An 11,499-nucleotide genomic window follows, 5' to 3' on the forward strand; every position below is an offset into this window, starting at 1 on the left:
TTGTATTTTTAGAAGTCTACCTACTCTAGTAAGGTTGTCTTTCCTACACAGTCAGGAATCTTTGTTTAGTTTGTGAAAATATGCACTCTGTAAAAAGAACCCATATCTCTACAATATATTTAAATCACAGATGTTTTAAGTGCCTTATATCAGTATGTAACATTTTTAATGCTGGCAACATTTTCTTAATCACAAACATGCACATACATTCCTTCTGTTTTTGCAACAAGAACCCAGTTAATGTGTCATTCCATCTAAAAGTACAGATGGTTTACAGATGGTAGGGATAATTTTTTTATACATGAATATACAGTGTATTCTATAAGCTATTTCAGTTAGCACATTGATGAGTAGATAGCCATAAAGTTAACCACAAAGTTAAGATAAACATTATTCAAATTATTAACAAATGCAATTAATACAAATTATTAAATATTTTTGTACAAATTAGTTAATGCCTTACTACCTATTCTTTTTTAATAAAATCTCTTTGAAACTACTTTGATTTACCGTGACACAGTTTTCCAGAGCAGTTATCTCAAACTAAAGCACAAAAATGCTTAATCTCAACATTTAATTGGTTTGTTCTGTTTTAATCCCTTTATCAGACAGGGTTAATGGGTATGCCTCTCTGAGGTACATGAGGTGTTGTCCTGGTAACCATATTGATGCAGTCTATAATGGGGCAGACACTGAGACAAAGAGTGCATCCTGTGCAGCTGTCCGTCACGAAGGGAAGATGGGTGTCTGGATCAAACTGTATAGCCTGGGTAGATAAATATAAATCATATTAATCTCTCCAACAAATAAAAACTGATGAAAAATACAAAACTATATTAAAATCAATATTTTTGATAACAGAGAAATGCTTTTAATTTAACTGAAAGGCGTACCTGGTATCCTGAGTCGTTGCAAGTCATGTAACATTTACCACAGTTAATGCACATATCTTCGTCTATCAGAGCCTGGACCTAAAATGACAAATGATATATGACTTTTTAGTTGGTGTCCTCACTTAAATTGTGTTTTATCTGGAAGAAAAAAGTTTAAATGAAAAATAACTAGCTATAGTTCGTAAAAACAGCTTGTGTACCTGCTCCATGTTGTTAAGTTCCCCATATGCTCCGATGTACCGCAGCGCTCTGGCTATCACATCCTACAAAAACAGCAAACTCTTTTTAAATGAATGAAAATTAATTGATTATTCTGTATCAAAACTGTGAGCTACCTTGACAGCAGGAACTGGTATTTTGGGCTGGTTGACACGATTGACGTTTGTGTCTGACGCATCTGTTTTACCAGCTTTTCTGAGTTCACTTTTGTACTTGGCTATGGCTTCAGTTCTCTGTTGTAGGTATGGACCAAAACTAGGAAGGCTCTATAAACACACACACACACACACACACACATAAAACATAAACAGGAACTATGAAATATTTATTCAAATACCTCTTGTTATTTTCAATGGTACTGCTACCACTAAATTGCCAAAGATCAGAGATCACCTACAAACACAACAGCCAATCCGTTAATCAATGTTAATGCAGTTATAACAAGATCTTGTTTGTTTACCTTCCCAACCAGGTCTCCCAGTTTGAGAACTGGTTTTCCTTTCTGATGTTTTTCAGTTGGAGGAGACTGACCATCCCAGTCCTTTAGCTCCAGGCTCCTCAGGTACAATAAGGCTTTCAGACCTAAACACATACTTACACTAAACATGATGCTGGAATCAAACTATCTAAAGATTGTAAATCGGTCCAAAATGAGGTGGTGTCACATACCAACACAGTAATCCTCAATTAGTGTGAAGTCCTGGTTCTGAATTGCACTACACACCTGTTATAAGGAGATAGATGAGGACAGATGTCTTTGTATTAAATACACAGATTATTTCTACTCAAAATACCATTTTAACAAAAATAGAATCTTACTCTGTTAAGTAAAACGTATACTGATTATGTGAAGAAAATTTAGACTTCCAGCTGCTTCCTTTCACAGTGACTGTTTCACACAACAAAAAATAAGTGAACTGCTGGCACCGCTGTTGGTAGAAATAGGAGTGCTAATGCATTGTGAACATCAGGGTAACAACTGTGGTCAACTATGTTATTTTTTTGTCCACATGAGAATTTAGTGTCTATTGCGTGGCTCAATCTCACATTAGAAGAAAAACAAGTACAAGTATTTTTGTCATTACTTGTAACACCGAGGCTCCAGCGTGAAGGAACTGGAGTCCGCTCTCTGCCGAGTCGATACCACCGGTGGCCAGGACAGGAAAACCAGGGATTGCCCTTGCAATGGCTGACACGGCTTTCAGAGCGATGGGTCTGATGGCATTACCTGCACCCAGCAGTGTTTAGAAAAGTAAGTACGCCATTTAGAGGCAGTTGTTTTATACTATTGGAGTACACTACTGTACAAACAAGATGCTAAAATATTGCTTAACATATCATTCCCAGTCATTTTTTAAACTTTACATTGAATTCACATCGTATGGATTCCTTAAATGCCATGTTTCCATATTTACAAATTAAAATACGTAATTAGCTTTCCAATATGCTCTTAATTTTTTTTTTTACTCCTATCAACTCTTTCATTTCAACCTTTAGTTCACAGATATCCCAAATATTTTGTGAAGCATTACTGTGTGACAAGTCCATTCACAGGCCTCTTTGTTGTGTAGCTTTGTGTGACATTGAATCAGGATAAATTGTGTCACATTGTTCTGTATTGTTTCCCAGAAGGTGAACTGAATATTTACCAGACACTCCTCCATACGTGGTGCGTTTGCTCACACCGACCCCTGGCCAGGGAGAGCCGTCAGCCTTCAGACTCATCAAACCCGAGACAGTGTTGGTGGCTGTCACTCCATCTGCTCCACCTACAACACACGACAAGTACGAGAATAAACCCATTTCTGCTAGTTGTCCATTTTTTACTCTGGTGTTCTTAAAGTTAGCTGTAAACTTTTAAAAAGAAAAAAAAAAGTTATGGTGAAAAGTCTTTACCTTCATGTGCAGCTTTGGCAATGTCAACAACATTGGTGACATTTGGTGTAAGTTTGGCAAAGAAAGGAATGGAAACTGCTGCACGCACCCACCGACAGATGTTTCGCACCAACACCGGGTCCTGACAACACAACATTAAAAACGTCAAAGAGGTTATTAGTCTTTTCGCAAAGCTTGTGTGCTTAAAGATCTAAATAATAATAATTCTAATAACAACTTATGACACAAAAAGTTTTGGCAGTGTGTATACTTGTCCACAGGCCAGTCCCATTCCCCTTTCTCCCATCCCATGAGGACATGACAGGTTGAGCTCCAATGCATCTGCTCCTGACTCCTAAACACACACATATTCACAATATGTTAATGCCACCAGTACAATACTGATCACACTTTGTGGGGGATAAAAAACAATAAAATGTGGATTCTCTCACCTCAGCCATCTTGGCGAGCTTTGTCCAGTCTTCCTTGTTGTAGCTGCACATTATGCTGGAGATCACAATCTGGGCAAGATAAAGAAAGTTTTTAGACGTTTTGAATAACTTGATGACTTCCTCTGTTTGCTTCACATGACTTTGCAGACACAATACACACAAATTGTGTGAATCTGTCTAATAGTACATGTTGTTAAAAATAAGAGTTATTTAATAACCGTCCAAACTGGTTTAATTAGCAGATGTTATTAAAGACTTGACTTATCCTTTACATTGTGAGGGAAGTCCTTCTTCAGCTCAGAGACAGACTGACACCAGTACGCTGCTGTTTTCTCACTGATGAGCTCAATGTTGAGAAAGGAGCCCAGACCCGGTCCATACACGTGCCCTGAGGTATTGCCTCGCACGATGCGAGGAGACACGTTGGTCACCAGGTCCTACAGCAACACATTTTTAAAGCCCATTCAGAAGGTCATCTCGGTTTGAGTTCACTCTTGTATGAACTAACTCACGTTCATACCTTATCCAGTCCAAAGGTTTTGGTCAGAGCGAAGCCCCATCCTTGCTCAAAGGCTCGTCTGATCATGGCTGTGCTGGTGGTGGGAGGAGCAGAAGCTAGGCCGAACGGGTTGGGAAACTTCAGACCACAAAACTCCACACTGATGTCCACCTGATCTATCGCACTGTAGAACAAAGGTAGCTTTGGGACGGAGTCCACTGTGTGTCCATAGAGGGACTAGAAAAACAACAGATAGAATTTCTTTTCAGAATTATAAGCATTGTTACATTAAACCAGCCTGCATGACAGCAACACCTTCCTCCAACAGCGATCATTAACATGTCTGCTCTGTTTTGACCTGTCTGACTGTCAAAAATAGTCAAACAAATTCTCAAGTAAATCTTAAGAAAATATTCTGAATCTTAGAAACCAAATGTTTGGAACAATGTTAAGGTTGTTTATACAGTCAAGTAAAATGTGAACACAGTTGGTTAAGGATAATAGATTCTAATAAACCAGACTAGGACAGATTTACCTGCATGTATCTGTGAATGTGCCACGAAGCCTGTTTGCCGTCATTCACAGACTCCACTGTGGTGTTCGCCAAACCAGCAACGTCTCCTCCTGCAAACACCCAGGGTTCGCTGGTCTGCATGGTTTCCATGTTGATCTCCGGGGTTCCCCAGCGGGTCAGCTTCACAGGAGCCATGGCTGCAGTCACTGCAAAACCATACATGAAGAGTGGAGTGGGACACTTTTAAATCAGAAAAGGGATTTAGATACTTTTTTAGCATTGCACAACAAAAATATCCAGTTGCTACAAAGTTAAATAGTTACATGTTTTATGATTATCTATGTTAAAAATTAAAGTTTAGAAGTATTTATGTTAGTTGTGATGACATAGAAATACCACGATTCTTTGAAGATAACTTACCTTGTGGGTCATTCAGCATGGACCCAAAAGCACTAATAATGTAATCAGCCTTCAGCCTGATGATTTGATCCTCGTCTTCCAGCCAGTCGCCTTCCTCGGTCTGCTCGGTGCGGCAGAACTGCAGCCCGGCGATCCTGCCGTTCTTCATGATGACCTCACGAGGAGACAGGAAGGGCAGGAACTCACACTTCTCCTCTTTTGCCAGCTCCATCTGACAAACCAGAAATAACACGCGCAGTCATCAAATGATCTGTTTTTAAAACATTGTGTCTGATCATCTCTCGTCACACCTCCTCAGGAACGGCTCTGATGTTGGTGAATCCTTTCCTGAAGCAGACGTAGACTCTCCTGGCTCCGCAGCGCAGAGCTGAGGTGGCGCAGTCGAATGCGGTATCGCCGGCGCCCAACACGATCACCACCCCCTTTAACTCCGGTAGCGCAGAGCGACACTGACACATACCTACACAGCATTTTGCCTTAGAATATATTTCACCAAACTAAACGTTGGCTTTTGAAACTTAGCTACTGAAAGTGGTTGGTATTTTCACATAATAAATGTAATTGTTCATTCATTACAACTGTTTATTTGCAGGAATTGATTGGACCGTGCAGCTTGACTTCACAGTACCTTTCTTACTGGCAGAAGCCACCACAGGCAGAAAGTCTTTAGAAGTGAAAAAACCTTGGTCCACAGTTAAACCCTGGAAGATCTCGGCCCTGTTAGCCTGAGGCAGACCTGGAGTGATGCGAACACACACAGACAGACATTCTCGAACATCACGATCTTAATGTGGATTATAGCTGATGGTAATGATGAGTGGATTCAACTCACCAATCCCAATGAAGATAGCTTTAAATCCCTCCCCATTCAGGGATGAAAGAGTCATTCCATTGACACCTAAACCTTTCTCACAAACCACCTGCACACACCACAGCAAACACACACATTTTGAGAAAACTGTGAAGACCCAACAACTCCTACAAACATGAAAATGTGCCACGAGAACGCTAAGGTAATACCTTCACTCCCAGGTCCTTCATCAAATCGATTTCAAACTGGACAACCTCATAGGGAAGCCTGAACTGAGGGATTTCTGAGGTGCTACAAGAGCAAGTTCAAGCATTGAAGTGTCAAGATTTACTCTTTTTCAGAGGTACTTTTGTGACATTTTTCTGTACAAAGATTAAGCAAACTCTGCAGTACCACATGGAAGCACTAATACAAATAAAACTAATACAATTCAATACATTTTATTGGAATTTAGTGATATAGACAAACTTAAAATATTAGTATTATATTACTACAATTAAGAAGAAGAAGAAAAAAGCAAGCGTTTTTTTACTTGAAGACACTGGTTTTCAAGTAAAAATCTGAAAAGTGTGGCATGCATTTATTTTAAGTTTTCCTACAGGAATTCTTTATAGAAGCACATTGTGCCCCAATTAGAGCTGCCCTTCTTCTTTAAATGCCAAGCATAGCTGAGTCAGGTTGGAAGGTTAGATAATCTGTCTAATATATAATCAATGAATATGCTTTGATCTAAACCATTCGATTGTATCTTTATGTATATGTTTAAGGTGATTATCCTACTGGAGGGTGACTTCCCATCAGAGTCTGAAGAGTTTTTTGCAGCCACTTACAGGTTTTCTATTTCTATAGTTTCCTTCATCTTTGACATTCTTCTGGTGATTTTTCCCTAGTTTCCAGACTTTATTGAGTTCCTGTCCTAGAAACAGAGATACAATGGATCTCTCTGCTGCTTCTAATGTTGTAGCCAAACAGCCTGTCAGATTTGGTAGATGGCAATGACTAGATTTTTAGGGAAGCCAGATTAAATGGGATTAAATTTTAAAAAATCACACCACACTTTCTAGATTTCGGTTCATAAAAATGTTTTAACTCATCATTTTTGACTGACTTAGTTAATTTTAAATGAAAGCCGAATCACTTTCGGGAGCTAGATCAGTTGTTTAGTGGTAGTTCAGCACCATGTATTTAATCTGATGTCATTGTGTTTTGTAGTCCATTTTAAACTGCTTACAGTCAGACTATAAACATTCAGATACTCTGTATTTCTTGACATCAAACACTTGTTCCTACAAGAATAGACTAATAAATTAAATTAAATGCAACCTAATAGGAATAATAATAAATTTACTTTTTACAGGTGGTATGAATTTATTATACCTCAGTCCTCCGATGTACTTCTGTTTCTCAAATATAGTGATATTATCATATCCCAGACGGGCCAGGAAAGAAGCGCAACTGATTGAGGCTGGGCCGCAACCAATCAGAGCAATGGGAGCGTGGTAGGACTCTGGCATCTCATTGGCTGCTGGGAGTTCAGGGTTTCTGATTTGAGGGATGCCCATTTTACTGAACACCTGTACAGAGACACAAAGACAGTGCACATTTATGTCCACACCTCTAAAAGCTTATTTCCTGCTTGCTAATATAACTGAGGATGATTACGATTGAGTAATATCAGTAAAGGCGCAAGAATAAAATGTCCCGGTACATAAATCAACCTGATGTCTTAGTGTTTTTTCTGGAGCAGACGATATTTGTACCTCAGTAGCAAACTGCTGCAGCCCTCCGATGTTGATGGGTCCTTCCTCAGAGGCGTACAGATTGCAGCCCCCGACACACAGCTCTGATGTGGGACAAACCATCCCACAGGTCAGACCCAGAGGGTTGTCAGAGAGGATGGCCCGCGCTGCCCCGTAGTAGTTCTGTTACACAGACACATGAACCATTTTAATTCTTTTCCTGACCTTTTATGACAGGAAAAATCTGATTGTTTGCTTCCGCACCTTGTTGGAAATACTTGTAATAAATGACTTGATGTCCAGGTTTGTTGGGCAGCTCTTCTGACAGGGAGCATCGGCACATTTTAGACACCTGAAAACAGATTTTGGTTCAATTACATGAACTGCTTCTATCAGAAAGTTCAAGTTTTTAATGATGTAATTTCAAAAGATTCAACAAATAAGCATCGTCATTAGAATAGCTTCATTGGTACTTTCAAGGAAACAAAATTTACATCATTCAACAAACTGACCACAGGATATTAAAAAAATGTATTCAAAAGATTCTTAAATTCTGGGAGGAAATTAAGACTTTTTAGAAGCTTTTAAAGTTCTTGTGAACTCAATTTAAAGTATCTTAAAATGATAAGAATGATAAAAAAAATAAGTAGAGTATCAGAGAAAAACAAAATAGGATATAAAAATAACTATTAAAATAAAAGTAAATATCTAAGTGACACTGTAAATTCTTTGGAAAATGCTGTCAACAAAAAAAGCTCACATCTCAGGTCCAACATGCAGAAGATTAACTTTCTTTCCTAGCCTTGTTCAGCCTGTTGTAACAATCTGATGCACTTTTAGTTCTTTGAGTTATGAGTGAACCTGAGACAGCTCAGGTCTTACTGAAAAAATATACATTTATTGGTTTGAGTTTGAATGGTTGCATGTTTAGTTATCATTAAAATCCCTCCTAACAGAGTTTTGTTTTAAAATAACTTCAAACTTCTACATTTTGCTTTAGTGGAGCATCAAGCAAAACCTTAGTAATGTTTTTTCTTCACTGCTGCTACAAATTATTGTTATATATTAAGGCCAAATTGCCCAATTTAATCTCAGAAAGTTTATTTATGTTGCATAATGTAGCTGTTTCTGTGCCTGGGATTCTTTTGCTTAAGAAAACAACATTGTCTCTTTTTACCGCAGTGCTTCCCGGAGAGCTCCTCTCTCGCTCAGAGTTGTGTGCTTGATGTCATCAAAGTTGTTTTCTAACTTCATGCAAGACTGAAAACAAGCAGAGACGAGCAACACGCCAACTATTCAGTTACACCGACATCTCCGATGCTTGTCAGTCGCGTGTGACTTTCTTACATCACAGTTTCTTTCAGGATTTCTCTTCCAGTGTTTCTTCTCTTTCTTCTTGCTTGCAGTAGAAAATATCTGAGCATGGCTCTTCACTCTGGGATTCAGAGCCAGGATGCTCTGAAAAGATTAAAATAAAAATTATTCTAGATTATCAGATTCCAACAGTTAGATTATTATTATTTTTGTCTGCACCTATATGTCTATTAGTAAAGGCTCACTGGACTTGCGTTTAAGGTTTCAATCAGAAAATGCAGTTATGTGCAATAAATTAGAATATTATTGAAAAATTACATTTTGCTAACACAATTCATTTTTAGAATACATAATAAAGATTAACTACACACTGATGTCTTCAGTCCCTTATTTTTAATTGTACAGATTTCACAGATTAGTTATTATTTAACATATCAGAATATTACCAATAAAAGACAATTCACATGCCATTACTATTGAAATCTGTTCATTGTGGTATATAATGTTGTGCCTTCCAGACAATGAAAACAAGTGCAAGAGTTGGAATTTAGGTTATTATGTTGTTTGCTTGTTATAATCCAAAATCAAATATAAAGACGCATAAGGTAATAATATTACTAAAATTTTGTTTGCTTGTTATAATCCAAAATCAAATATAAAGACGCATAAGGTAATAATATTACTAAAATTGACTAGTTACTTTTTAATTTTTTAAATTTATTTTAACAACCAAAAAATGTATATTGATTGATGTCATTGTATAAGAATCTCTGGTGTTATCTGCCTGTAAAACAGGCAGTTATCTGCTGGTAAAAAAAGGGGAAAAAACTACAAAAACAACAACGTTCCTGGAAGAGAGGCTCATAGGTTCAACGTGCTGAGATAACAATGAACTGCAAGGACACTATGCCAAAGAGAAGTGACCTGTTGCTCCATCAACGCATGCCAGCAGAAATGAAAATTGCATTTTTTAGATTTTGTTTTTATGCAGTTTGTTCTTATGTTATTTATTATTTAAAATCTATAAGTCTTATTTCTACTGAGTAGCTACAACAAACCTTCTCCTCCAGTCACTGGCATCCAAACATTACCAAGAAGCTCTTCACTGTTTGCTTTGCTGTCTGTGCAAACGCAGGTTTTAATGGTTAACTGTTGGTCCTTCGGCTCACGTGCTCACTCGACTCCCCGCTCTCCACCGTGTGCTACTTGTCTACAGTTTGCACATCCATCACATGGCTTCTTACGTAAGTTCATTCACTCAGGTTAAAACCACACCGTATGGTTTCTGGCTCTTTATTCATCCTGCTGATATGCAAAAACATAAGGCTGCTGAACCTTGTAGTTTTAATAACTGGTCTAAATAAAGTGAATCGAAAAGATTTATTCATGTTAGTATGATTATGTTCAGAGTTTGTGGTAAATATTGTCTCACTTTAGACACTGATGTCTTTAATCCAGTTTTAGACTTTTTACACATGCTATGTGAGCATTCAGGACATCTCAGGTTTTCAGATTAAAAGCTGCAAAATTCTTCTAAATTCGGACTAAAAATTAAAGATGACAAATGTGTTTTAACTAGTTTAATTTCTTGGTTTGAAAGCTTTCTGAATAGTCATTAATGAGTTAAAGTATTTCTGCTCCCATTTACAAAGTAATCCTTTAAATCGGCAGATTTAAAGGATTGAAAGTAAATGAACAACAAATGTGGAGTTATTTCAAAAGCACAAGCCCAGAAAAAAAATCTCCTTTTTTTCTGGTAAAATGATTTCATAAGAGGTCAGTACTTATCCTGGTTTGTTGTATGCAAAATAACTCCCTGTTGAGCTTCATAATTATTTTTTTAAAAATAAATCTTAAATTTAAGACTTAAACTTTATATAAGTTTAAGACTCTTTCTTAAGTCAAAGTCTAAATAATGCTGTGAACATTTTGTACCCTTCTCCTGACTGATACTTCTGTATTATGGGATAAGACTGAGGCAATTCTAGTAGGGGAGATAAACAACAATTGACAACAGGAGAAACCACAATAAGACAAAAGGCTAAAATTGAACTAAAAGGTGCCTCAACAAAGAATAAGTTCAAAGATCCCAATTTATGCAATCAGATTATTGCAGCTTTTTTCCCATTAAATTGTCCAGATATGTCACATTATATGCTGAAAAAAAAATCTTAATTATTTATCATAGCATCAATATTCTTACACCTCAAATCCTCCCAAAATTTATCAGGGGTGCCAATGCCTGAGAAACATTGGTCTTGCTTAATAACATGGTAAGTATGCACTGTGAAAACATGATTCACTGTGTGCAATGGATACATTATAATATGGACAGTTAATCAAAAGATTTGACTGATTTTAATAGCAACCCAAATAAAAAGTGCGTGCAACAAGTTACCTCAATGTCTGGGAGATCTTTACTCAACTTGATGTTTCTGTTCATCTTCTTGCTTTGCTTTAAGCTGATCTCCTGAATATTCTGGGCTTTTAGCTGTGGATTAGCTGTCCGAAGCTCAGTCCAGGACTGCCAAGCTCACAACTGAAACTCTCACAGGTGATTGTATATTTCACCGGCCCACTCCCTTCCCAACAGAGAGGTTGGACAGCAGCCTGACGTCCCACAAATGCCAAGGTTGCTCAGCTGATAAGGAAAAACTGACAAATATGGATGTTATCGCTCTGAGGGTCAAAGTTCAGCAGAGCTGGGTGCACATTTCTGGGCACTGTGCACTTGGGCAAGTCAAACAATAATGGGTTATATGC

General features: G+C 37.7%; 1 protein-coding gene across 1 annotated transcript; it reads right to left on the reverse strand.

Moving 5' to 3' along the window:
• Positions 1-100: 100 nt before the first annotated feature.
• dpydb (dihydropyrimidine dehydrogenase b) lies at positions 101-11,499 on the reverse strand. Its single transcript, XM_008433664.3, has 25 exons — positions 11,135-11,499; positions 8,770-8,880; positions 8,600-8,682; positions 7,687-7,774; positions 7,444-7,605; positions 7,061-7,257; positions 5,893-5,974; positions 5,705-5,792; positions 5,501-5,608; positions 5,163-5,332; positions 4,873-5,083; positions 4,474-4,658; positions 3,960-4,175; positions 3,712-3,876; positions 3,440-3,508; positions 3,259-3,342; positions 3,009-3,129; positions 2,762-2,881; positions 2,198-2,340; positions 1,782-1,836; positions 1,573-1,694; positions 1,229-1,378; positions 1,094-1,156; positions 894-971; positions 101-766 (listed from the first exon to the last, which is right to left on the reverse strand). Exons 1-25 carry the CDS (start codon positions 11,177-11,179, stop codon positions 605-607), a joined length of 3,078 nt encoding a protein of 1,025 aa, XP_008431886.2. The 5' UTR covers positions 11,180-11,499; the 3' UTR covers positions 101-604.

The sequence above is a fragment of the Poecilia reticulata genome, chromosome 17 (assembly GCF_904066995.2).
Source record: "Poecilia reticulata chromosome 17, P_reticulata-male-v2, whole genome shotgun sequence".
Taxonomy (NCBI): domain Eukaryota; kingdom Metazoa; phylum Chordata; class Actinopteri; order Cyprinodontiformes; family Poeciliidae; genus Poecilia; species Poecilia reticulata.

What these genes read in the sequence shown, in the direction of transcription:
- dpydb (XM_008433664.3), bottom strand. Translation starts at nt 11,179, where the DNA reads ATGAACAGAAACATCAAGTTGAGTAAAGATCTCCCAGACATTGAG. An exon ending in AGCTCGCCAAGATGGCTGAG is followed by an intron (nt 3,343 to 3,439) that starts GTGAGAGAATCC and finishes GTGTGTGTTTAG; the next exon opens with GAGTCAGGAGCAGATGCATT. An exon ending in GCAACGACTCAGGATACCAG is followed by an intron (nt 767 to 893) that starts GTACGCCTTTCA and finishes TTATCTACCCAG; the next exon opens with GCTATACAGTTTGATCCAGA.